This window comes from Saimiri boliviensis, chromosome 7 (genome assembly GCF_048565385.1).
Source record: "Saimiri boliviensis isolate mSaiBol1 chromosome 7, mSaiBol1.pri, whole genome shotgun sequence".
Lineage (NCBI taxonomy): Eukaryota > Metazoa > Chordata > Mammalia > Primates > Cebidae > Saimiri > Saimiri boliviensis.
In genome coordinates this window covers 93,568,633-93,596,223 of record NC_133455.1, presented here as the reverse complement: position 1 = coordinate 93,596,223, position 27,591 = coordinate 93,568,633, and the positions used below count along the sequence as shown (strand labels likewise).

General features: G+C 40.0%; 1 protein-coding gene across 6 annotated transcripts in view; it reads right to left on the bottom strand.

Annotated features, from left to right (window-relative positions):
- The window catches only part of FGD4 (FYVE, RhoGEF and PH domain containing 4), a 252,879-nt gene that overhangs the window by 111,999 nt on the left and 113,289 nt on the right, over positions 1 to 27,591 (bottom strand). Inside the window, exon 1 of one of the 6 annotated variants that reach the window (XM_074403049.1) lies at positions 13,104 to 16,949. The exons of the other annotated variants lie outside the window; for them this stretch is intronic. Coding sequence (XP_074259150.1) covers positions 13,104 to 13,119 — 16 coding nt within the window. The 5' untranslated portion in view covers positions 13,120 to 16,949. Of the gene's footprint in view, positions 1 to 13,103; positions 16,950 to 27,591 lie in introns of those variants that run through there. 6 annotated transcript variants of the gene reach the window in all.

Below are 27,591 nucleotides of genomic sequence, written 5' to 3'. Positions count from 1 at the left end.
TCTTAAAAAAACTTGGGATTTCACAAACTAATGCAAACTTGCTTTTAAATACTACTACTCTTCTTACTATTGTCAGCAATAATGGTAGAAATCATATCTAATAATACTGAGTGTTTATTGTGAGCCAAGCACACATTGTACAAAGCACCTTATGTGTATTATTTCGTTTACTCCAGAATCCTGTGATATAAAGTATGGCAGGCATTTTTATGTCCATTATAAAGATGATTAAACTGAGATGGTAAGTGGTTAGGCTGGGTGTGTGTGTGTGTGTGTGTGTGTGTGTGTGATTTTTTTCTTTTAAATGCAGACAGGCTAGAATATAGTAGCATGACTGTATCTCACTGCAGCCTTGAACTCTTGGGATCAAGTGATCCTCCCACTCAGCCTCCTGAGTAGGTGGGACTACAGGTGCATGTCACCACACCCAGCTATTTTTTTTTTCTTTTCTTTCATTTTTGTAGAGACTAGGTCTCATCATCTTGCCGATGCTGGTCTCAAACTCCTGAGCTCTAGTGATCCCCTTGACTTGGCCTCCCAAAGTGGTAGAATTACAGGCATGAGCCACCGCGCCCAGCCTTTGCCTGATGTTAAATGTCAGGAGTGGTCTGTAAGCAATTTGTGGATACAGATTCTAGCTACTGATTCTTTGGTTTTCACTAAGTAGATATACAAGTCACTGTAGCTATTTGCCCTAATTCTGCAGCTAGAAGCTTCAAAATACCCAGGGCATCAAACAATTCAATTTAAGAAACACAAGATAAGAGGAACCTGAGTCTTGATTTAGGATAACTCAACAGACATCAAGACAGACTTCCAGATTACCTTGCCAGTTTCCAGCTTGGAACCACTTCTCACCACCTCTTCAGCTCTGTAGATTCCTAACCTTCCTCTTGTGCTGCAGCTGACGAGGCTGATGAGGCCTCCCCATTGTAGACTCTTCAACATTCTCTCTGGAAACCAGTAGGGTCACTCCCACAGATTCACTCTATGCCAGTCTAGTTCTACTTCACTCCATGCTATATGGCTATAGTTTCTGGTAGGCCTGACCCAAACTTCCTCAGGGAGAGGTCAGGAAAGTGCTCACAAGGCACTGTCACATAGAGAGCACACCTCATTTCACCTTCAGCATCCCTCGAGAGTGGGACAGATATCTGCACATTATGGGTTAAAAAAAAGTAAGGTTGGTTAAGAGTGACAAAGCAAAGAGTCACAACAGGGCTTTTAATTCCAAGGTCATTGCTCTTTCCGCTATAACCAAGGGCCCTGTTGTCTGGTCAATATGTGTTTTGCATTAGAAATGGGTTCATGTCAGGCCAGGCGCGGTGGCTGAAGCCTGTAATCCCAGCACTTTGGGAGGCCGAGGCGGGTGGATCATGAGGTCAAGAGATCGAGACCATCCTGGTCAACATGGTGAAACCCCAACTCTACTAAAAATACAGAAAAATCAGCTGGGCATGGTGGCACGTGCCTGTAATCCCAGCTACTCAGGAGGCTGAGGCAGGAGAATTGCCTGAACCCAGGAGGCGGAGGTTGCGATAAGCCGAGATCGCGCCATTGCACTCCAGCCTGGGTAACAAGAGCGAAACTCCATCTCAAAAAAAAAAAAAAAAAAAGAAAAAAAAAGAAATGGGTTCATGTCTGGGGTGGTGGCTCATGCCTGTAATCCCAGCTATTTGGAAAGCTGAGGTGGGAGAATGGCTTCAGCTGAGGAGTTTGAGACCAGCCTGAGCAATGCAGTGAGACTCCATCTCTTTAAAAATAATATTAATAATTAGAAAAGTAAAAGAGAAACAGGCTCATGATCTGGAGCTGTACTTCTAATATTTGGGGGGCTGTGGGCACCCATCAGCATTTGTTTAATTTTGCTAAAGATTCTACTGGCCACACGTAAGTACAACAAAAATCTTAGATCCAAATGAATTAAATATTGCTGTGAGAAACTAACAATATTCACAAAAATAATTAAAGACACCCCAATGTATCAGAAAACAGATTTTAAGAAAAACTTTAAGATTTAAAATGAATTTTTAGAATCTGTTCAAGGAAATTAAGATAATTATCATGCCCTAGAGCAAATTCACATCTTTAATTAACTTGAAGAATTCAGCAACTATACCCTACTACAGACTTCAAGCATTTTCTTTCCAAAGCTGGAATATGTGCCAACTGTTTCCCCTACTGGAAGCAACAGAAAAAAGGTTAAGAGCTGCGTACATATGAATTCAACAAGTGCTCATCTAACACCTTGCAACAGAGGTCACTGTAACAGCACCACAAGTAAGATACCATGTAGGATCAGTAACATCTTCAACCTGCTCTTAAGGAGTCAACCTGCCAATGGAATATTAAACCAACCCTCAATCAGGGATGTGTAGTCTACAGGTCATAGGCCAAATCCAGCTTCTGTCAATGAAGTTTTACTATAATACACACTCATTCACTTACATAACGTGTACGACAATTTTTACTATGTTAGTATAGTTGCGTAGTTGTAACATAGACCATAAGGCCTGCAAAGACTAAAATATTTACAATCTGGCCCTTTACAGAAAAAGTTTACAGAACTTGACCTAAATAATCAAGGCAACAAATTGTGAATCACTGCTACAAATTTCCAGTTTTGGTTGTGTCCCTTGTGTGACCTTGGGCAAGTCAATACCTCTAGGTTTCTGTGAACTCATTAGCAGCACCATACACAGTGATCTACCACATCTTGGCTTATAACCCACTCTGGGATGTATTTAATGAATTCACAGTGTTATAAGACATAGTCTTTTTTTTTTTTTTGAGACAAAGTCTCACTCTGTCGCCTAAGCTGGAGTGCAGTGGCATGATCTTGGCTCACTGCAACCGCCGCCTCCCAGGTTTAGGCAATTCTCCTGCCTCAGCCTCCTGAGCAGCTGGGATTACAGGCTTGCGCTACCACACACAGCCAATTTTTGTATTTTTAGTAGAGACGGGGTTTCACCATGTTGGTCAGGCTGGTCTCAAACTCCTGACCTGTGATTTGCCCGCCTCAGCCTCCCGAAGTGCTGGGATTACAGGTATGAGCCACCGTGCCTGGCCATATGATGTAATCTTTAGCTTCTTACTGTTCTAAACCCTGCATGCCTAGCATGTGATTGTGTCAGTTGCTTTTCTATTTTAAGCAAAAATTATTTTCCCCAACTATCTCTACTGTATGTGAATCAGTAGACCAGAAGGGGTTAGTCTCCTCTAAAATCAAGCTTCTTGGTCAATAGTTCTCAACCATGACTACAATAGAATTGCCTGTGGAACTTTAATAAAGAAAACTGCAATACCTGGGTTGCACCCCAAACCACTTAGTCATTCTCTGGGGTGTGGGACCCAGGTATCAGTGTATGTTAAAGCTTCTTAGGTAATCCCAACGTGTAGTCATGGTCAAGAATCACCACGCTTGGTATTATAACAGGCTTGGATCAAATTAGTATTTACAGTGGAAGCTGTATGAAATGAATTCTATAATTTTGAGCTGATAAGCTAAAATTCACCAAGATTATAAAATGGGGACACCATGAAGACTAATTTTAATAGTATTTATTTATGTATTTGAGACAGGGTGTCACTCTGTCACCAGGCTGGAGCGCAGTGGCACGATCTCAACTCACTGCAACCTCTACTTCCCAGCTCAAGCGATCCTCCAGCCTCGGCCTCCTGAGTAGCTGGGACCACAGGTATGGGCCACCATACTCAGCTCATTATTGTATTTTTTTGTAGAGATGGAATTTCGCCATATTAGCCAGGCTGGTTTCAACTCCTGAGCTCAGTGATCCACCTACCTCGGCCTCCCAAACTGCTGGGATTATAGGCATGAGTCACTGCATCCAGCCAAAAAAAAAATTTTTTTTTTTTTGAGACAGAGTCTTGTTCTATCACCCAGGCTAGAGTGCAATAGCACCATCTTGCCTCACTGCAATCTCTGCCTCCCATATACAAGCAATTCTCCTGCCTCTGCCTCCCATATACAAGCGATTCTCCTGCCTCAGCCTCCCAAATAGCTGGGATTACAGGCAACCACCACCAGGCCCAGCTCATTTTTGCATTTTTTGTAGAGACAGGGTTTTATCATGTTGACCAGGATGGTCTCCAACTCCTGACCTCAGGTGATCTACCCATCTCAGACTCCCTAAGCACTGAGATTATAGGCATGAGCCACGAGACCGGCCCCAGCCAACTTTTACTAGTAATTATTTAAGCTCATAGCACCATGTGACTCTTGTTTAAGTCACAGCCAATACTTACGTGCCAACTATGAAGTCCTCCTCACAGGTAAGTAAGAGTAAGATTATGATCCATTTGTGACACAATCAACATATATATATGATCTTTGTCTCTGGTTTCTGACAAAGGACAGCGCTTAAATCTCTTAATTTCCTAAGTGGTGGGGATAATAGGAGCATCTTTTGTTCCTAACAGAGAGTTCTTAAAACTCTTGACACTTCCTGGGTGGTAGAAGCCCCTTTTGTTCTAATGAAATCAACTCTTGGCACAACCCTAGGTAGGCTCAGGATGAAGCTGGCTGCCAGAAAGATCAAGTAATGATGAGAAGCACAGAACTTTCAGACCCACTCCTCCCAACTTCTGGAGAGGAAGAGGACCTGGAGACTGAGTTAACGAATGATCACGTCTACATGACAAAACCTCTAAATGACAAGGATCAGAGAGCTTCCGTGTTGGTGAATACATCCATGTGGAGGGAGGGTAGCCTACTCTAACCCCATGGGACAAAACGTCCATGATCAGGAATCTTCTGGACCTCACCTTAATGTATTAATTGCTCTTCATCTGGCTATTCGTCTATATTCTTCACATAGTCCTTTATAATAATCCTTCATCTATATTCCTTTATAATAAACCAGTAAATGTCAGTAAAGTACTTTCCTGAGTTCTGTGAACCAATCTAGCAAATTATTAAACCTGATGAAGAGTTCATGGGAACCTCTGATTTATGGTGAGTGAGTCAGAATTATGGGGTGTCCAGGACTTGTGACTGGCATCTGAAGTGGAGATAGTCTACGGGACTGAGCGTTTCACCTGCGGGATCTGATGCTAACTCCAGGCGGAGTTAAAGAGCTGGTTATTGCTGTGAGGAAAACCCCCGATTTGGTGTCAGAAGTGTTCTCTGGGTAGAAAGGGATAATATCACTACCAAAAACAACCTAGACATCCCCTTACATGAAAAGTCACCAAACAGGAGCCTTGAGCATTCAAAAACAGATTACTTATGGCCAACAGAGAGTATGAAAAGCTCCTATACAAGGAGGAACCTCTGTAACAATGAAATTTAAAATTTTATTGACTTCATAAACTGTGAAAGAAATAAAAACAGATGTGAGAAAATAAAGGACAAAAGTTAGACTTTTTCTAAGAGCTGTAGCCAACTCATTTATTCACAATGTCTGGTTTATACATCGACCAGATTCTTGGCTTTTCCCTTGCTTATGCCTACTGCCAAACTATTTTCCATTTATTCACAACAAATTTATCTGCAAGTCCAGAGAGGAGAAGAAAATCAAACTGCCTAATATTTCATAAGTTTTCACAAGGATGCTGCTAAAACCAAATAAAATTGTTTTTAATTATCTCAATCACAAGTAATCAAGGGTGAACAAATGTTTCTCTTCACAAAAGGGAAAACTGATCCTTTTCATAAGCAAATTCTTCCCGACATTGTTGCTATTAATTCTGTACTACTTTGCTGGTTTATATTTCTAAACTTGATTTCTCTAAATTTGAAATTTAGAAGCTAAAATATCCAAGCCTAACTAACACTATTTCTGTAAACTACTTTCTGTGAACTTTATCTGCTTAAAACTACCTCAGCCTACTGGGTCGCAACACTTTGTTTTGCAGTTACCAACACTGTTCATTCAACTTTTCAAACCTGTACTTTGCTTCATGGCTATAATAGATTAAATGAACACTGCTAAGTAGGAAAAGCTCCTCAGGACCAGCCAGTCACCCAAAAGCTGCTACGTTAAATGTACCAACACTATCACTTGTTTCAAGGTCAGGATCACCCAGACCTGCTGTGAAATGCAAGGTGATATTTATCTGGGAAGTGCATTTTTTTTTTTCCTTGACAAAAAAACAGGGTGATTACTGAAACTAGAAGCTGAAAATTCAAAATTTTTGACATGATTATTTTATGACTGTAGGAAAGTTACCTAGCTTCCTTATAAATTAGAGAAATAGTTTTACTGCTCTACTGACATCTCTTAGGTGTAGATGTAGACCTCAAAATTCTACTTTTTGATGGCGAGGAATTTTAAGAAAAACATGTAATAAATTAGATGGCTCTCTAAAAAAGCCTTGGTGATACCCTCTACTCCTGACGACTCTTTATTTTGAAACTCCTCTTTAAGAAAAACATTACTGGCCAGGAGGCGGCTCATGCCTATAATCCCAGCACTTTGGGAGGCCAAGGCGGGTAGATCACAAGGACAGGAGATCGAGACCATCCTGGCCAACATGGTGAAACCCTGTACCTACTAAAAATACAGAAATTAGCTGGACATGGTGGCAGGCGTCTGTAATCCCAGCTACTTGGGAGGCTGAGGCAGGAGAATTGCTTGAACCCGAGGCGGGGAGGTTGCAGTGAACTGAGATCATGCCACTGCACTCCAGCCTAGCAACAGAGTGAGACTCTGTCTCAAAAAAACCCCAAAACCAAAAAACATTACTATAAACCACATTTTACTAAACATTTAATATTTAGTAGCTTACAAAGTTAGGTATTGACTTTCCTTACTCCCTGCTGCAGAATCAGACTAGCAGGCTTCACATTTTTTCTAGACCCAGAGCACAATAGCATTGTGTGTTAAGCTTCTAACAGTGTAGGGGATTGTTTCAGGCATGCAAAACTTAAAAAGCAAATACTGCTATTAGCTTATCCATTATTTTCTATATTTTTTCTGGCTGACAGGAGGAAGTTAGGACCAAAAAAAATCAGCCAGTTAATCAAAGATAACCACTTTTCCAATTCTGAATTTTAAAACTGCATTACTTAAGCCACATTTAGCTATATCTAATACAATTTGCTCCTACAAATAAAAAGTGTGACTATTTTATTCATTCAATGATAAAAACAATTTTATTACTCCCTTGCTTGAAATCCTTTAATGGAACTGCAAGGCCCGATGGGTAGGGGAAACCCCAAAACCTCTAGTTTGCATAAAGGACCCTTCACATAAGACATCAATCTTGGCAAGGTGTGGTGGTGCACGCCTGTAATCCCAGCACTTTGGGAGGCTGAGGCGGGTGGATCACTGAAGTTGGGAGCTTGAGACCAGCCTGACCAACATGGAGAAACCCCATCTCTACTAAAAAATACAAAATTAGCCGGCTTTGGTGGCACATGCCTGTAATCCCAGCTACCTGGAAGGCCGAGGCAGGAGAATTGCATGAACCAGGGAGGCAGAAGTTGTGGTGAGCCAAGATCATGTTACTGCACTCCAGGGTGAACAATAAGAGCTAAACTCTGTCTCAAAAAAAAAGAAGAAAAAGACATCAATCTCCTGAATGGTCCAATATCCATCTACTCAGAACTATGCACCTCTAATGCTCTAGCCACATTCCCATCTTCCACATTCCTGGAAAACACAGTTCTCTTTTGATATGTTTTTCTCTGCTTTTGCATATGTTGGTTCTTTTAGTTTAAAAAACAGGAAGTCTCTGTTTAAACAAATTCATCAATATGTTACTTTCTGAGGAAATTTCCTTGAATCAATGAAACGTTAGTTGTTCCTCCTTTTCTATTCTACAAACACATATTTTGTACCTCTCCTATGACATTTGTCACAGTCACTGCTTTTAGATGTCTATGAGGGAGGGAAGCTTAAACCTCCTGGAAGATAGAGGTATTACAAAATTTTTAGGATTGAGTACAGTGAATACAGTTCACTTCCTGACCCTAAGCCTGTCTTGTCATCATTCTATATCAAAATGGTCAATTTTAGATAAAGAGGTAACAAAATTTTTTTTCCTTGATATTTCTTATTTCACTATTTTATACCCTAAATTAGTAACTATGGTGGAAATAAATTTAAAAATTTACTGGACAATATTAGAGAAAAAGATGACATTTCTAATAAATCAGTAACTCTACTGATAGTCATTAGGAGGCTTACATTTATAAAATAAAATTACTTTCAAGTTTTGTGTAATTTCTTTTTGCTATAGTCAAAATTGATTCAGTATTTCTAAGATGTCATACAATCTAATAATGTATCATGATTACTATTCAGATCAAGTGTATTATCAAATATAAAACAGTAGTTCATAGATTTTAACTGCATTTAGGGGAGGTAATTTTTTTTAATATTAACTGTTGGCTAAAGATTTTTAAACACAGGTGAATTTCCAATTATCTAGATAAATTTGGAAATAAATTACATGAAATGTAAACACACAATTTTTTTTTTTTTTTTTTTTTGAGACGGAATCTCACTCTGTCACCCAGGCAGAAGTGTAGTGGTACAATATTAGCTCACTGCCACCTCCCACTCCCAGGTTCAAGCCATCCTCCTGCCTCAACCTCCCAAATAGTGGGGGCTACAAGCATGTGCCACTATGCATGGCTAATTTTTGTAATGTTAGTAGAGACAAGGTTTCACCATGTTGGCCAGGCTGGTCTCAAATTCTTGACCTTGTGATCTGCCCACCTCGGCCTCCCAAAGTGCTGGGATTACAGGTGTAAGCCACTGCGCCTCACACACAAATAATTCTTATGCTTTAATTCACGTACTGGATTTCTACTCCATCAAGCCTTACAGGAACTACTAAGGAAACATTTCCAGGTAATTTTTTACTCAATATTTTTACTTTGCCTATAACCCTCCTACAAGAGTGTTTCAAAGAGTGAAATGACTTAAATGTAGGAAGAGGAAAAATAAAAAGAGGGCAAGTACATCCTTAATTTAAAACATTAAGTACATCTTTAATAACAAAAAATTTTGCCACAATTTTCTGCTACAGACAGTATCGCTCCAGATTTCTTGGTTTCACATCTCAGAGCTTCTCCCTCATCTCTTTTCTGTCTTACAACACAGCCCATTAATTCATCATCCAAAATCACTTACGGGCTCAGCCACAGAGTCGTCTCACTAACCCTTCGTTACTTTCTTTAAATCAACTTGGCCTCTGAGACTTCCAAAGGTTGGAACTCATTATTGACATTCTGCTCAACAAGGGACATTAGAGGTTATCAAGCAAGGATATTTACTCTTAAAAGAGAATTGAAGGGAAAAAATGGAGAACACTACAAATATTTATAATTCATTAAACTTCTTATATTCCTGCTCATTTCCCTACAGAAAAAGACGTTCAATAGTAAATATATATTCAATCAACAAATATTAACAAAGCACCCAGTATCTATTACCTTTCTAGGCCTAACTTTCTAGGTAACTTCAGTTATCTTTCTAGGTAACTTTAGGCTTTCTAGACCCTAATGATATAGCAGTGAACGCCACAACAAAAAAATAATCTGTACAACATGCTAAATGCTGTAAGTGCTATGAAGGGCCAGACACAGTGGCTCACACCTGTAATGCCAGCACTTTGGGAAGCTGAGGCGGGTGAATTGCTTGAGCTCAGGAGTTCAAGACCTGCCTGGGCATCATGTCTTTACTAAAAATACAAAAATCAGCCAGGCCTGATAGCACGTGCCTGTAACTGTGGAGGCTGAAGCAGGAGGATCATTTGAGCCTGGGAGACAGAGGTTGCAGTGAGCCAAGATTGTGCCGCTGCACTCTAGCCTGGATGACAGAAAGACCCTGTCAAAAAAAAAAAAAAAAAAAAAAAAAAAGTACTATGAAGAAAGTAAAGCCGGGTCAAGGAGCAGGCATGCTAATAGGTGAGAGTCTATTATTATATCCTACATACAAGGAGGACAAAGAGGTCTCACTAATACAGTGCTAGCTGAGTAGACATGAAGGGAATAAGGCATATTTTGAGGATTAGCATTCCAAGCAAAGTGTACAACTACAAAAATCCTAAGGTAGAAACACAGTTGATATTTTCAAAGAGTAATAAGGAAGACAACATGGATAGACTAGGGAGCATATTTGATGCTGAGGTCAGAGAGTTAAGGGGTAGAGATAGGGGTTAGAAAAGGTAGGGCCTTGCACATCTCTGAAAGAACAGGGGATTTCCTTTGGAAGAGATGGAAACCCGCTGGAGGACTGTGAGCAAAGAAGTGGCAATTATTGCCGGGCACGGTGGCTCACACCTGTAATCCCAGCACTTTGAGAGGCCGAGGTGGGCAGATCACCTGAGGTCAGGAGTTTGAGACCAGCCTGACCAACATGGAGAAACCCCATCTCTACTAAAAAATTAGCTGGGCATGGTGGTACATGCATATAATCCCAGCTACTTGGGAGGCTGAGGCAGGAGAATGGCTTGAACCTGGGAGGCAGAGGTCGTGGTGAGCCGAGATCAAGCTACTGCACTCCAGCCTGGGTGACGGAGCAAGACTGCCTCTCAAAAAAAGAAATAATAACTGCTTTATAATGACATGGAGAAGATAAGACCACAGTGACACAGTATTTATATTTTTTAATTAAAAAAATATATATTTGTGTGTACTTATTCTCTAACAGGGTGTAAGACCCATTTTTCCCAGGCCTAGTTTTATTATAAAAACCACCATGGAAAATGACCAAATTCTATGATTAACACTATTTTTCTTCTCGTAAGTGTTTTCCTTCTGCCTACTTCAACATATAACTAATTAACTTGGGTCAACTCGCCAGGGAATAAAAATGGAAGGACCTGATCTAGCCAGAGTTTAACAGGTGCTGTGGTGGGAGATAAATCAGAGAACACACCCAAACCAGGGTGAAGACATTTAAAAATGTACTTCAACCAATAAAAATTAGCTTGTTATTTTATAAAGAAAAAAAGGCGCCTAGAGTAAAGGTTATCAGAAGGTGGATCAGGAAGTGGGCAGGGATGGTCTAAAAACATCTAAGAAAATGTCTTTTTACTTTTGGAACGAATAAAAACTTTTCCCTGGATTATTCCAGGAGCCTCCTATCTACTGTTGACCTACTCAAGTCTATTCTAGTATCTAAGAGGAATTGATTGAATTTAAATGTTAATCCTAGTTTGCAGTTTAGGTTTCACATGCATTTGGATGTTTATTAAATGAATACCAAGCTATCATCCTTCCAAAGAACTGCATAATATTTCCTACTGAGTCATTCATTATACTCTATCATATTTCATTTCTTTCAGGTGAAAGGAGTTTGCCTGCAAGAATAAGCTTTAAAAAGTTTTTTCAGGTCAACAAAAAAAGAAAAAACTTATCTTTCCTGTGCACTGCCTGGAACATAAGAAAGAAAAAAAAAAAAAAAAAAGGAAGGAAAAAAAGAGAAAACTGTTACAAATAACATATGCACTGAATATGCATATTTATAATTTTTCTGAGATGATTTAATAAACTTATCCAGTAGTGTGGGCAGGAAGTGCTACATTACTGTCTTTTCAGCTTAAAAACCTAAAAGGGAACTTATAAAGCCCACACCACTCTCTAAAGGATGTTGTCCATTAAAGCAGAAAATAAGAGACAACAATTTCTCTATGTTTATCAACATTGACCTCTCAAGCTTCATCTTCCAGTTCTCAAAGTATTTTTCTCCCTAATTAAGAGCTGCCTTCCAGGAGGGAATACTGATTCTCTCCTAGTAGAAGATGTTTGAAGATGAAATTAGAAGGGACAGAAGCTGTTTCAGGAAACAGAAAACCTAAAACTTCACTGCTGGGATGAGGAAACATTTCCCTTTTGCTGTATTTCTTTTTTCTTAAGTTCATATTTAGCGTATGATGGTAAATTCTGGAGTGATCACAAGACCTCCGAACTTTATGCAAGAGTGGTGGAATGCCTGCAAAAGAATTCAGGCTTCTGCCTGAATGGTGGAGGGAGCAGGGGCAGGCATGGACTGGGCAGCTCAACCCTTGAGCAGCCATTAGAACCTGGGAACGGAGCCAGCTGTGCAGCTGCAGGAGGGGCGCCTCAGCTCTCCAGAAGCAGCGCTGTCACCAACCCCAACCTCAGGCTTCCACACTCAGTGTATGCCCCTGAGGCTTACGGAAGGAAACAGTGACACCACCATCAGAAAGAATACTGATAACTTTGAGGGCTGCTGGTTCTAAGTTTTAGTTTATCTTGTTCAGCAATGTAGACATTTTTTATATCCAGTCAAAAAAGAATGAGAAAATAGACAAACAAAATGAACCCATTTCAGCTATTAAAAATATTTTTAGCAGATATTTTCCATCACATGATTACATTTCTGTCACACCATAGAATTACCTTTCTATTTCAAAGACTCAATTTCTCATTAATATGCTCTCTACAACATTCAAGGAGACCATAGTGGCTTAATACTACTATCACTGACGATTTTTTAAAAACAAACCCATGCCTTTCTCTACAATGTTGTCTTTTATGGAAAAACAAATACTACTTACTCCCCTGAACTTCACCAAAACAAGACTGGGATGGTGGGAACTGTTGTTTGTTTGTTTTAACTGAACAATGCTCCATGCAGTAGCACTGTAAGAAGGATTAGTGGTAAATATTTCTTAACATTTGTTCATACCAAAAATGGAAGGAAAAAGAGAAAACCGTTGCTTTCTGTCTCTGTATCTCTTCCAGTTCTAGAAGCATTTTTCTCCCTAATTAAGAGCTGCCTTCCAGGAGGGAATACTGATTCTCTCCAATCATCTGTTTGAAGACAAAATTAGAAGGGACAGAAGCTATTTCAGGAAAAAGAGAACCTAAACAACTCAATGACTGAATTTCCAAACTTGACTGATATTAATAAAAATAAGCCAGAGAAACGTTAACCACCAAACACATTTGCATCTGGTTAGTCCAGAAGAAGCCTCTTGGAAGAGCTAAAACCCATCAATAGCACATATTTTAATCTTGAAGCTGAAAACCAATGTGAACTTTACTAACTTTAAAAGAAAACCAAACTCTGCCACTTTTACATCCCTCAGCATGCCGTGTTATAAAGTGACCCACACTGGGGAAGAAAAAAATTTATCTACTAGAAAATGAAACCACTTACCTTGATCAGTGGACATGATTTCACATAAACGGATAGATAATTAATCTACTCTGGTTTAACAAAAAGATATTTGGCTTTACTCTTTTAAAGTCCATGTGATAAAATCTCACTCCTGGCTGTAAAGCTTCAGGGAGGCTGAAGATAACACAGAATCTGCCAGGAGTTCAGACCAGTGCATTCTTAAAACTTACTGCCCAAAGACAACCTCTTCAAAACATGCCACACCTCCCCAGAGGGCGGACTGCTGCAGCGCAATGCCTGAGACGAGCACATGAGCACAGAAAGACTTCTATTTATCAAAGGAAAGTAAACAACTGAGGCACATGGAACCTTTAAAAGCATTCAAAGTACAGCTGGCAATAGGGCGCGTTCTAAATGGACTAATGCCTTAACTATTAGTAATGCTCTAAAAAGCTAACAGGAAAACAGTTTGTTTCTATTTTAACAGGGCTACTGCCCTGGACAAAGATGTTGGTTACAGATTCAGGATGCACAAGCTTAAGATGTTAAAATCTCATTTTTGAATGACCTCAAATACCATTTTCCCATTTATGTTTTCCTTTCTAGCACAGCTCATTGATTTCAGCGACAAAATTATACAGAATTAATAAATACTACATACAAATTTCCTAAGGAAAACAAGTGGTATATGTTATTTCAGAACATAGTTTAATTGGTAAAATATTTATTACTCATTTTTGTCTGTCTTTATAATTTTACATACTTTAATCAGTACATTAAAAATTTCTCACAGCCTCAAAAAATCAGAAAATGTCAGATTAAGAACCAGCTGCGGTGGCTCACAACTGTAATCCCAGCACTTTGGGAGGCTGACGCGGATGCATCACCTGAGGTCAGGAGTTCGAAACCATCCTGGCCAACACGGTGAAAATCCGGCCCTACTAAAAATACAATTAGCTGGGCATGGTGACATGCACCAGTAATCCCAGATACTCGGGAGGCTAAGGCAGGAGAATCGCTTGAACCCAGGAGGCAGAGGTTGCAGTGAGCTGAGATCGCGCCATTGCACTCCAGCTTGGGCAACAGAGTGAGACTCTATCTCAAAAACAAATGAACAAAAGAAAAATGTCCGATTAAAATATTTATAAAATTACAGTGAGTTAACAGGCTGCAGACATTCTCCCTCCCGGGGGAAAATAACCTCTCCAAGGTTATTTTCTGTGTCCAGACACAGTGGTTCCCTCTCTCTGGTGTGCACGTGAATCACCTACTGGCTTGTCAAGACATACACCACTGGGTGCCCTATGAAAGTCAGAATCAACTGGTGCACAGAGAGGCCACAGAATTTGTATTTCTAATAAGCTACCAGGTGACACTGACACTGCTGACCTGGGCCTTCACTTCAGTAATCACACTTTGAGAACCACTGCGGCAGGGAATTGCTGGGTTGGGGAGGACTAAAGGACTTGCTAAATTGCACACCTGCTAGGAGCTGATGGATGTCAGGCAGAAGCACAATACAATGCTGAGGATGAGGTGTGTGTGTGGTGGGGGGGTTTGTTCTCCCACTTCAACACAAGTTGCTCATCAGGACACAGGGGTTTTCCATCATATTAATAAAAGTGGTACTTTTTTATAACAGAAATGTGTTATAAGGTATGAATAAATTAAGTTTTACAATTAATCTAATACAGAATAGGGTAATAGTACATGGAGAAAATAAGTCAAAGAGAAGAAGAAACCTGAATTGTTTTTAATTCCTTTGCAAACTCTACCCATATGTGTTTAAATTTCACTGTGGCAGGGAAACTGTTTAGGTTTGATTCCAAGACCACTTAACCTTGGCAAATTTCACTAATGTAAAAACCAGAATATTTCCCTGTCACAAAAATTCCCCAACGTCTGTCTGTACTTCCTGAGCTTTGATAGCAATGTTTAAATTATAATCTTAGGTTTGGTATTAAAACAAACACTTAAAAAAAAAAAAAAAAGCTAGCATTTGCTTTGTGCCCACTGCTGTGTTTAAGCATTTTCCATGCAAAATTTCATTAAGTCCTCACTGTAAGGTAATAATTTATCACGGTCTTATAGAAGAATATCACTCTGTAAGATGGTGATAATTTATCACCATTTTGCGGAAGAGAAAACTAGGTTTAGGAGGTTAAATATCTTGACCACTCATGCTAGTAGAATGATAATAATTAAGACATTAAATTCATTGTTGTACAACAAATTAAGAAATAATGGTACAGAAGTCACCCTTTACCTGTGATCAACTTCAGTCTGAAAATATTACATACTATAATTTGAAAGAGATAACCAGCTTCACATTATTTTTATTACAGTATATTGTTATAATTGTTCTATTTTAGTGCTTTTGCTGTTAATCTCTTACTGTGACTAACTTATAAATTAAACTTTATCACAGGTATGGATGTAAAGAAGAAAACATAGTACACATAGTGTTCAGTACTATGTGCAGTTACATGCATCCACTGTGGCCTCAGAATACATCGCCTGTGGATAATGGGACACTACCATATTCACTTTTGAATCTTTATAGATGAAAGCCAGAAATCAAAATATGGTTTACAGGAGAACGTGATAATTAAAATAAAATATAACAATTATGATTGACTCTCAATTGGCCACAAGTGGACAATCTGCAATAATATGCAGCATCTACCACAAACTTAACACTAAATTCTAGGCTACCCAATAGTAGCAACAGCAGTTTCTTACCAGTTTGGAATGCACTTATCATATGAGTCAGCAATCCTAGCTCTTAAGTACTTACCCAAGTAAAATGAATATTTACACTGACAGAAATGTTTACAGAAACTTTATTCATAATCACCCAAAACTAGAAATACCTACTTGTTCTTCCGCTAGTGAATGGGTAAACAAACTGTGGTACATCCATACAATGGTATACCACAAAGCAATAACAAGGAATGAATAAAAGATACCTGCATATATATTAGAAAGAAGCTAACGTAAAGGCCTACACATACATGAATAGATAACACATTCTGGAAAAGGCAAACCTATAGGAATAGTAAACAGATCCAAGGTTGCCCGGGCTGGTGGTATGGGAACTGACTTTTCATAAAAGGGCATGACAGAATTTTGGAAGCTAAAAGGACTGTTCTGTATCTTCATTGTGGTGGTGGTTATATGACTGTATGTATTTATCAACACTCAGAATTATACCCTAAAGAGGTTGGATTTTGGCCAGGCACGGTGGCTTATGCCTGTAATCCCAGCACTTTGGGAGGTGAGAAGATCACCTGAAGTCAGGAGTTTGAGACCAGCCAGACCAACATTGATTAACCCTGTCTCTACTAAAAATACAAAATTAGCTGGGCATGGTACCGCATGCCTGTAATCCCAGCTACTTGGGAGGCAGAGTCAGGAGACTCCCTTGAACCTGGGAGACAGAGGTTGCGGTGAGTCAAGATTGTGCCATTGCACTCCAGCCTGGGCAACCAGAGCAAGACTCCGTCTCAAAAAAAAACAAAAAACAAAAAGAGGCTGAATTTTAATGCATGTAAATTATCTTTTAATTAAAAAAATTTAGAAGCAAATAAAAGCAATCTATTCATTAAAAAAGCAAGAGGTGGGCCGGGCGCAGTGGCTCAAGCCTGTAATCCCAGCACTTTGGGAGGCTGAGGCGGGTGGATCACGAGGTCAAGAGATCGAGACCATCCTGGTTGACATGGTGAAACCCCGTCTTTACTAAAAATACAAAAAATTAGCTGGGCATGGTGGTGCGTGCCTGTAATCCCAGCTACTCAGGAGGCTGAGACAGGAGAATTGCCGGAACCCAGGAGGCGGAGGTTGCGGTGAGCCAAGATCGCGCCACTGCACTCCAGCCTGGGTAACAAAAGTGAAACTCTGTCTCAAAAAAAAAAAAAAAAAAAAAATACAAAGATTAGCTGGGCGTGGTGGCGTGTGGCTGTAGTCCCAGCTGCTTGGGAGGCTGAGGCAGGAAAATCACTTAAACCCAGAGGCAGAGGTTGCAGTGACCTGAGATCATGCCACTGCACTCCAGCCTGGCGACAGAGTGAGACTCTGTCTCAAAAAAAAAAAAAAAAGAGAAAAGCAAGAGGCTAGGAAACTGGTTGTCATATATAGTGTAAATGTAAACTCAAAACTAAATGATTTTTGGCATATTCATTATACTCACGGTCAACAGCAGAGATAATTCCTAATTGTATCTATTTTCTGTGATTTAAAAAAAAACAAGGCAAATTCATTAAAAATGAACTAATTAATTCCCCATACATTGTCCATTTGTAAAAGCTGAAGTTTATGACAGCATATCAAAAGGGATCTATTGTGGGCCGGGCGCGGTGGCTCAAGCCTGTAATCCCAGAACTTTGGGAGGCCGAGGCGGGTGGATCACGAGGTCAAGAGATCGAGACCATCCTGGTCAACGAGGTGAAACCCCGTCTCTACTAAATATACAAAAAATTAGCTGGGCATGGTGGCGCGTGCCTGTGATCCCAGCTACTCAGGAGGCTGAGGCAGGAGAATTGCCTGAACCCGGGAGGCGGAGGTTGCGGTGAGCCGAGATCGCGCCATTGCACTCCAGCCTGGGTAACGAGTGAAACTCCGCCTCAAAAAAAAAAAAAAAAAAGGGATCTATTAAATATGTTTAGTCACCTTAATTTATTAAGGTTGTCATACATATCAGTCTTGAAAGACACCTAAAATCCATGCCAGCGAACTCAGTTATTCACAAAATACCTCATACTCTGAAGACTTAGTGGCTATCATCCAAACTTTTCACCTCTCCCTCATTGGAGAGATGTTATTTTCGTACACATTCCACTGAATAAGAAACTTTCCAAGTTCTGATAAACATTCACATGATATTTCTTTTTTTAATTTGGAATCACCTAGGCTGGAGTGCAGTGGTGCACGGTCTCAGCCCACTGCAACCTCTGCCTCCTGGGTGCAAGCAATTCTCATGCCTCAGCTTCCCCAGTAGCTGGGATTACAGACAAGTGTCACTGGGTAATTTTCGTATTTTTAGTAGAAACAGGGTTTTACCATGTCGGCCAGACTGGTCTCAAACTTCTGACCTCAAGTGATCCACCCGCCTCAGCCTCCCAAAGAGCTGGGATTACAGGCATGAGCCACGGTGCCTGGCTCATATGATATTTCATAACAATGTGTTTTCATTATATTAAACTTTTGTTTGTTTGTTTGTTTGTTTTGAGACGGAGTTTCGCTCTTGTTACCCAGGCTGGAGTGCAATGGCGCGATCTCGGCTTACTGCAACCTCCGCCTCCTGGGTTCAGGCAATTCTCCTGCCTCAGCCTCCTGAGTAGCTGGGATTACAGGCATGTGCCACCATGCCCAGCTAGTTTTTTGTATTTTTAGTAGAGACGGGGTTTCACCATGTTGACCAGGATGGTCTCGATCTCTTGACCTCGTGATCCACCCGCCTCGGCCTCCCAAAGTGCTGGGATTACAGGCTTCAGCCACCGCGTCTGGCCTATATTAAACTTTGTAATGAAAGCCTACCTGTATTACTTTCAATAGCTTACCATTTTCCATGGCAATGTTAGCTTTAATAAATTATGTACAAATAAGCATTATTGGCAAAAAAGTGACAGGAAAATCATTCCTAGTGAATGCTAGAATTTAACTAACAGTTTAGATAGAAAATAGAGTAAAAAGCAAAATGGAAGTAGGCCAGGTGCAGTGGTTCACGCCTGTAATTCCAGCACTTTGGGAGGCTGGGAGGAGTGGATCAACTGAGGTTAGGAGTTCAAGACCAGCCTGGCCAACATAGTGAAACCCTGTCTCTACTAAAAATACAAAAACTAGCTGGGCGCAGTGGTGCACCCCTGTAATTTCAGCTACTTGGGAGGCTGAGGCTGGAGAACTGCTTGAACCTGGGAGGCGGAGGCTGCAGTGAGCCAAGATCGTGCCGCTGCACTCCAGATGGGCCAACAGAGCAAGACTCCATCCCAAAAACAAAAACAAAAAAACACAAAAAACAAAAAACAACAACAAAGAAAACAAAACAATGGAAGTAGTTGAGATTATCAGTTATCAAGTAAGGAGTAAAATTCTCAGCTTGTACCTCCAGTGTTATTTAACTGAGGGCAATTCCCATTTTCATAGAATAAATCTAATCTGAATCTTATTTTTTTTTGGGGATGGAGTCTTGCTCTGTTGCCAGGCTGGAGTGCGGTGGGGCAATCTCAGCTCACTGCAACCTCCGCCTCGTGGGTTCTGCCTCAGCCTCCCAAGTAGCTGGGACTATAGGCCTGTGCCACCATGCCTGGCTAATCTTTGTATTTTTATTAGAGATGAAGTTTCACCATGTTGGCCAGGATGGTCTTGATCTTTTGACCTTGTGATCCACCCACCTACTCCCAAAGTGCTGGGATTACAGGTATGAGCCCCAGTGCCCGGCCTATTCTGAATCTTAACGCATTTTGCACTTGCAGTATTCTAATAACAACCTAATAAAAACAAATAACAATTCCTCCAATGGCTTAAAAACATATTATAAAAAACAATAACCAATTGATGCATAATTTCCATTTTGCATGTCTCTGAGGCTTAATAAAATGAGGCATACAAATTCTTGAATGTATGCCAAGTAAATCCTGTTGCTTGAATATTTTCGTACCAAGCTGTTTTTGTACAAATCTTCAAAGCAAACCTATTATCCTTGAACGTCTATTTCTGTATTAAAAATAATTAATAACAATTTTTTTTTTTTTTGAGATGGTCTCACACTGTTGCCCAGGCTGTAGTGCAGTGGCACAATCTCGGCTCACTGCAATCTTCGCCTCCTGGGTTCAAGCAATTCTCCTGCCTCAGCCTCCCAAGTAGCTGGGACTACAGGCAGGCGCCACAACATCCAGCTAATTTTTTGTGTTTTTAGTAGAGATGGGATTTCACCACGTTGGCCAGGATGGTCTCGATCTCCTGACCTCATGATCTGCCCACCTCAGCCTCCCAAAGTGCTGGGATTACCAGGACGATCCACCACAATCGGCCATAAAAATATTTTCTATCACCTCTTTAGTTATATGTTCACTTACAGTCACACACACACAGAGTACAGTTGGCCTCTATCCAAAGTTTCCACATTTGCAGGTGCAAGCAACTGTGGATCAAAAATATTCAAATACAATTTCAAGTAAAGCAATACAATACAAAATAAAAAAAAATTTTAAATATAACTATTTACAGTGTTTATGTTGCACAGAGTTAAATATTATGAGTAATCCAGAGAAGATTTAAAGTATAAGGGAGGGGCTGTGCAGTGGCACACACCTGCAATCTCAGTACTTTGAGAGGCTGAGGCAGGTGGATTGCCTAAAGTCAGGAGTTTGAGAACAGCCTGGCCAACATGGTGAATCCTCGTCTCTACTAAAAATACAAAAAGTTAGCCAAGCATGGTGGTGTGCACCTGTATTCCCAGGTATTAGGAGCCTGAGGCAGAAGAATTGCTTTAAGCTGGGTGGCAGAGATTGCAGTGAGCTGAGATCATGCCATTGCACTCCAGTCTGGGCAACAGGCCCTCCGTCTCAAAAAAAAAAGAAAAAAAAAAAAAGGTATAAAGGAGGATGTGCATAGGATATATGCAAACACAATGCCATTTTATATAAGAGATTTGAGCAAGCAGAGATTTTGACATGGGGGTGGTGGTCCTGGAACCAAACCCCCACCCCACACATACTGAGTGACAACTCAGTATAGTTAAGAAGAAACTTTACCAGCCCAGTGTGGTGAAGTTCGTAATCACGCCTGTAATCCCAGCACTCTGGGAGGCTGAAGTGGGAGGATCGCTTAAGTCCAGGAGTTTGAGACCAGGCTGGACAACAAGGCGAAACCCTGTCCCTACTAAAAATACAAAAATTAGCCAGGTGTGGTAGCACATGATTGAAATCCCAGCTACTTGGGAGACTGAGGCAGAGGTTGCAGTGACCTGAGCTCACACTACTGCACTCCAGCCTGGGTGACAGAGCAAGACTGTCACCCCCCGAAAGAAAGAAATTTTATCTACAATGTCATCCTCCTTTGATTCTCTTCCACTAAAAAAATATAGTACTAGAGAACAAAAACATTATACTAACCTAAATTAGGAAATTGATCCCTAAACCCCAATTTACGATGTGTCTGATCTTATCCATAAGGATTTCAGGTGGTGATATTTCCTCTTTCAACATTTCCCCTCATCATGGTCAACTTACTACATTAAAATACTAAAACAACCATGACACAGATGATATGCTCCAAGAAGATAACATGTTAAGGATTTTATTCTGTTGTACTTGAAATGTCTGGCCAGGCTTTGTGAAGAAATAATAGATTCTGGATGTGTGTGGTGCCCCTGGCCAAGCGGAGGCAGGACTGCAAAGGGAACTCACCATCCTTGCTCACTGCTGCTGTCAGGGTTCCACCGGCTGGGCTCCCTGCTAGATACCCTTCCACGTCTATGTCTATATAGATCAGCCTGACATTCAACACTGCATAATACTCCACAGTTTAACTCTATTGCAATTCATTTAATTAACTAATAAACATAATTTTATTGTTTTTTTTTTTAAAGATCATCCTAGTAAATTTCTCTGTATTTGCATAAGCACTTTTCTGGATAGATTACTAGATGTGAACTTGACAACTCAGTGGTATATGAATTTTAGATTTTGGTAACTTACTGAAAACTTTACCTTCCAAGGGATGATATCAATATATTTTCTCTCTGTCCTTTGCCATTAATCTATGCTAGATTATTAATTTTTTAGATCTTTACTCTTAGTTGACAGAATATGGAAAGTAAATTTATAATATATTCACATGACGTTATACTGTATCTGAGTTAAAACAATGAACTACACATCAACATAGGTCATTCTCACAAACAATGTGGAATGAAAAAGTCACATAATAAAGTACAATTCCAGTTATATATAGTATATAGTTTTAAAACATTCCAAAATGTTATGGCCACATAGCCATATGTGGTGTGATATTTATGTTTTTCGTTCACAGTTCTGGTTCATAACTCTCACAGCCTTGTTATGAGGCTGAGGTATTTTACGCCTCAGAAAATAATCTCTCTCACTCCCCTCCTTGCACCTGCCCAAGACAGGACTCTAATCTGATAACTGGGTTGCAAAACCCTCATTCTGGAGAGGAAGAAAAGCAAAGGTACACTAGGACAACAATCTCAGGATGGCAGATACCTCTGGTGAGGAGGCATAAGGAGTAGAAAAAGGAAAAAAAAACACAGGGTCTTCAAATGTATTAGTAACATCCTAATTTTAAAGTCTGTTTTGCTCTTTCTTTTTTTTTTTTTTTTTTTTTTTTGAGACTAAGTCTCCCTCTGTCGCCAGAGGGAGTGCAGTGGTGCGATCTTGGCTCACCGCAACCTCCGCCTCTCGGGTTCAAGCAATTCTCCTGCCTTGGCCTCCTGAGTAACTGGGAAACAGGTGCCCACCACCACACCCGACTAATTTTTGTATTTTTAGTAGAGACGGGGTTTCACTGTGTTGGCAGGACTGGTCTCAAACTCCCGATCTCATGATCCACCTGCCTGCCCTCCCAAAGTGCTGCGATTACAAGTGTAAGCCACCATGCCTGGCTTGCTTTTGTTCTTTAAACAATCTTTAGAGACATATACATACTCACACAACTTAGTACACATAAGACAGTCCATACTAAACAACAACACCTCATTGTATAAATTTTGTATTTTCCTAATCAACAATTTCTATGTTTATAAATGTTTATTAGCCATTAAACAAAAAAAAAGTTCTGTAATCTTTCTGCCTTTTTTTTTTTTTTAAAAACAGACTCTCACTCTGTCACCCAGGTGGATCGCAGTGGTATGATCACAGCTCATTGCAGCCTTGACCTCCCATGCTCAAGCAATCCTCCCACTTCAGCCTCTTAAGTAGCTGAGACTGCAGGCTCATGTCACCATACCCAGCTAATTTTTCTTTTCTTTCTTTTTTTTTTTTTTTGAGACAAAGTTCCACTCTGTTTGCCCAGGCTGGAGTATAGTGCTGGGATCTCGGCTTACTGCAACCTCCGCCTCCTGGGTTCAAGTGATTCTCCTGCCTCAGCCTCCCAGGTAGCTGGGACTACAGGTGTGCACCACCATGCCCAGCTAATTTTTGTATCTTAGTAGAGATGGGGTTGCACCATGGTGGCCAAGATGGTCTCTATCTCTCGACCTGGTGATCCGCCTGCCTTGGCCTCCCAAAGTACTGGGATTATAGGTGTGATACACCGCGCCTGGCCCAATTTTTCATTTTTTTGAATACAACTCAATAGTATATGAATACAGAGTCTCCCTATGTTGTCCAGGATAATCTCAAACTCCTAGGCTCAAGTAATCCTCCCATCTTGGCCTCCCACCTCCCAAAGCGCTGGGAGTACTATTTTTTTTAAGTACTGGGTTTTTTAAATTGAATTATACCTGTCTTTGAAGGAGTTCTTCATATAACAAATGTTCTTCGTATCACAAATATTTTCTCCAAATCTGTTTTGTCTCTTACCAAATTTTGCTTTTATACTAATTCCAGGGAATTTACTTCTAAGCACAAACATGGTGTTTAATTATAACCATTATAATTTTTACTATTAATTTCTTTGGATTCCAGTAGATCAATGCCAAGTGGCTATTCAAACTGGAAGAGCTATGTACTTCCTGAATGTAAATCATTCGCTTAAATGCAAGCAGATAAAAGTTCATTTCTCTTCTCTGCTCCATCCCTCCTTATCAATGCCTCAGCTTCATCCACCTGCAAACACAGTAAATGCTTTGTGTAGCACTTTAGAGTCCTTTAACCCCACCTCTCTCATACCTACCATGACACAGTACACTGTCCACCTATATACAGTTCTAGTTCCAAGGCCATGTATTGCTAGCTAGAAACTACTACATTAATTTAATGAGTCCAGAGTTTCAGTTGGGAAGGATGAAAAAGTTCTAAAGATGGATGGTGGTGGTGTCTGTACTACAATACAAATGTATTTCATGCCACAGAACCAGATACTTAAAATTTTTCAAAATAGCAAATGTCATATATATTTTACCACACTTTTAAAAATTGCAACTCAAACATTTTCTACCATAAATTTATGCTCCCCAACCTCAGCAGCGTCTCCTTGTTTTTTCTCAACTTGTATTCTCATGCTTAGTCAACTCTATGACAGACACTCCACTGCTTGTACTATTTCTCTGTATTCTCTTTCTTCACTATCGGCTCTGGGGAACTGATCCAGGAGGGGGTTTGCAGCTCCTCCACTAAGCAGAAGATTCCAGTACCAAGTTCATGCTCTCCTTCCCAAATGTCTAGATAACTACCTCCTTTACTAAAGAAGGGAAGATTGAACTTTATCTTGAAGGATACGTAGGATTTCATTAGGCATCGAAAGGAGGGAAAGGATATTATTTCAGGCTTTGTAACAAGGAAATTGGTGGCAGACTTGCAAATTTCACTGTGGCTTATAAAAGTGTTCATCAGCACCTGCCAAAAGCCTCAGTGGCTGCACTTAGAATGCAATCTAAATTTCACAGAAGGCCTGAAGGTTCTACCCCTCATCTCTTGCCACTTTGCTTTCAAAATACGTTCCTAAACTATGCTCTCTCTATCAATCACCCTGGTTTTGAGAAGGAAGTCAAGAAAAAATGTTTTCATAAATTTCCACAGGAACCCATTATTTTTTCCAACTTTGAAATAACCATGCAGCTTCCAGAAAAGGCTCCTCTGAGACTTAAAGAAAATAAAATGTTGGTTCTGCCCCTGCCAGGTCAGACAAAGGATAAAGTACAGTCAGTTACTTGCTACTAACTTGAGAGAGAAGGAAGGCTTTCACTTCTCTATTTTTTGATGATCTGCCTGATCCAAATTTCTTCTAATTATCGTCTTTCTTCCCCCAAGACCCTAATGCACAGCTTGCTGGGGTAACAGCAGCGACTTGGGCCTTTTGTGTTGGCTCAAATATTCTTAAAGGCCAAATTCAGAATGTGGAAAGAAAGGATATCCTAAATAGAACGAGGATCTTCCTGTCTTTTGCAAATCAACCACTCATGTATCCACCCCACCCACCACAGATAATGATAATCTTACACATGCTGTTCCCTTTTTAATACCATCTCAGAAGTATATTACAGTAATAAAATTCCAAAGAAAAAAGAATATTAGTAGATCCAAATTTACCCAGCTTCTAAATATCTTCGTGACTGAATTTGTGGTAGGAAATAAGGTCAAAGATAAAAAGGGAAGTAATTTTAACAAAAGACTCATTTCCATTATATGTACTTTTGAATGGGTACAAAATAAATTATAGATTTACTTGCTTGGAATTTTCTAATTATTATTCTGGCATATACATACTGTCAACTTTGGCAATCATGTTGAAACAAAAAGGTCTTTGGTACTATGCTAACTATTATAAAATACCTATATAGCCTTTAAGACACAGTATTTTGTCTATTCATCAGTAGCGGAATTTAAGATAAATGATCCTGTATTAGTAAATAGTTCACTGTTCATGGAGCATGGCTTATCTTCATATTCTGCATGAGATAGCAGAGGCAAACGTTATTTGCCACAAATAGGTAAGGATTCAAGTTTAAAACAGCAGAAATTAGAATAACCTATGGCAAACTGGAAAACAATATTTATTAAAAATAAATACTAAAATTCAAAAACCCTTCAAAAAATGTTGTATTCATTTATTTACAAAGAATTACTGAGCCTATACATGGGACTCTATTAGAGACACATTGTTAGGCACTTGGAAATTTTTTTTAAATAAAGTTCCGCCATCACTTCAGCCACATCTTTTTCAGTTCCTTAGGTCTTTACATATCTCCAAGTCTAATTAGTTCCTGTGGGTTTCCTTTGACTACATCTTCACAAACATAATTAAATATTCATGCAATGTCCTTTTTTTTTGAGACAGAGTCTCACTCTGTTGCCAGGCTGGAGTGCAGTGATGCGATCTCGGCTCACCGTAACCTCTGACTCCCTAGTGCAAGCGATTCTCCCGCCTCAGCCTCCTGAGTAGCTCAGATTACAGACCCATGCCAACTAACTTTTGTATTTTTAGTAAAGACAGATTTTCACCATGTTGGCCAGGATGTTCTTGATCTCCTAACCTCGTGATCCACCCACCTTGGCATCCAAAAGTACTGGGATTACAGGCATGAGCCACCATGCCCGGCCCTATTTATTTTATTTTATTTTATTTTGAGACAGAGTCTCGCTCTGTCACCCAAACTGGAGGGCAGTGGCATGATCTCAGCTCATTGTAGCATCTACCGCCTTGGTTCAAGTGATTCTCCTGTCTCAGCCTCCCGAGTAGCTGAGACTACAGATGCACACCACCACGCCCAGCTACTTTTTGTATTTTTTTTTAATTTTTATTTTTTTTTAGTAGAGATGGGGTTTCACCGTCTTGGCCAGGCTGGTCTTGAACTCCTGACCTCAAGTGACCTGCCTGCCTTGGCCTCTCAAAGTGCTGGGATTACAGGTATGAGCCACGTGTGCCAGGACTTACTTTTCATTTTATTTTATTTTTAAACAGAGGCAAGGTCTTGCTGTGTTGCCCAGGCTGGTCCCGAACTCCTGGCCCCAAGTGATCCTCCTGCTTCAGGTTCCCAAAGTGCTGGGAGTTACAGGTGTGAGCCAGTGCACCTGGCCAAAGATTTTAAAAGATGGTTAAAAAGATCTGTATGTAAGTTTGAGTGTATTTGCATAAATAAGCTTTTTTAAAAATAAGTTTTTAAAAATAAAATATACATCCCTTTTAGTGATAAAATTACACAATAATGGGACATTTCCAAACAATCATTTCAAAAATGCTCTGTCTATAGTGTACTTTTCTGCTGCTCCTGATTGTAGTTACTTTCTTTTTCAAATGTCACCTTTATTTCAAAGGGACAGACTGTGTTTTCCAAATATATTTGCTAAATAAGAACTTGGTAAATATTTACTGACAGACACTTGTCTTCACATGAAAGGTTAGCAAATGGCGGGCGGTGGAGAGTACATTTATTTTTTGTAAAAAAAAAAAAAAAAAAAGATGCAATATCTTTAGTCTTACAACTTGTTTAAATATGCCATTAAATAACTTATGATGTTTGTGGTCACTTATAACCAAGTATTGCCAGAATTCCACTATCTAAAATAATGCCATGTCAGTCCAATTAACCAGCCATGCTTAAAACGCCATGGATACAAAAGAGACAAGTGAGCTTGCACTGCCCACTCTATTCTCTCCTCAGAATTCCGCATCTATGCCCCATAGATTGGATGTATCTGACACATACATGGAAAAACAACTGCCAGAAAAAGTACAAAAACATTAGGAATGCTAGGGCTGGTTCTTTTGAACTCCAGGGTCTAGTAACTGCTTCCTGCTGTCCAAGGGTTCATCTTTTGCACCCTGTAGGGCACAGAACCCTTCACAGAACATTGCGTTATAGAAGGCGTCGCCTGGAATATAAGTAGTAGCCATGTTCCTAGACAGT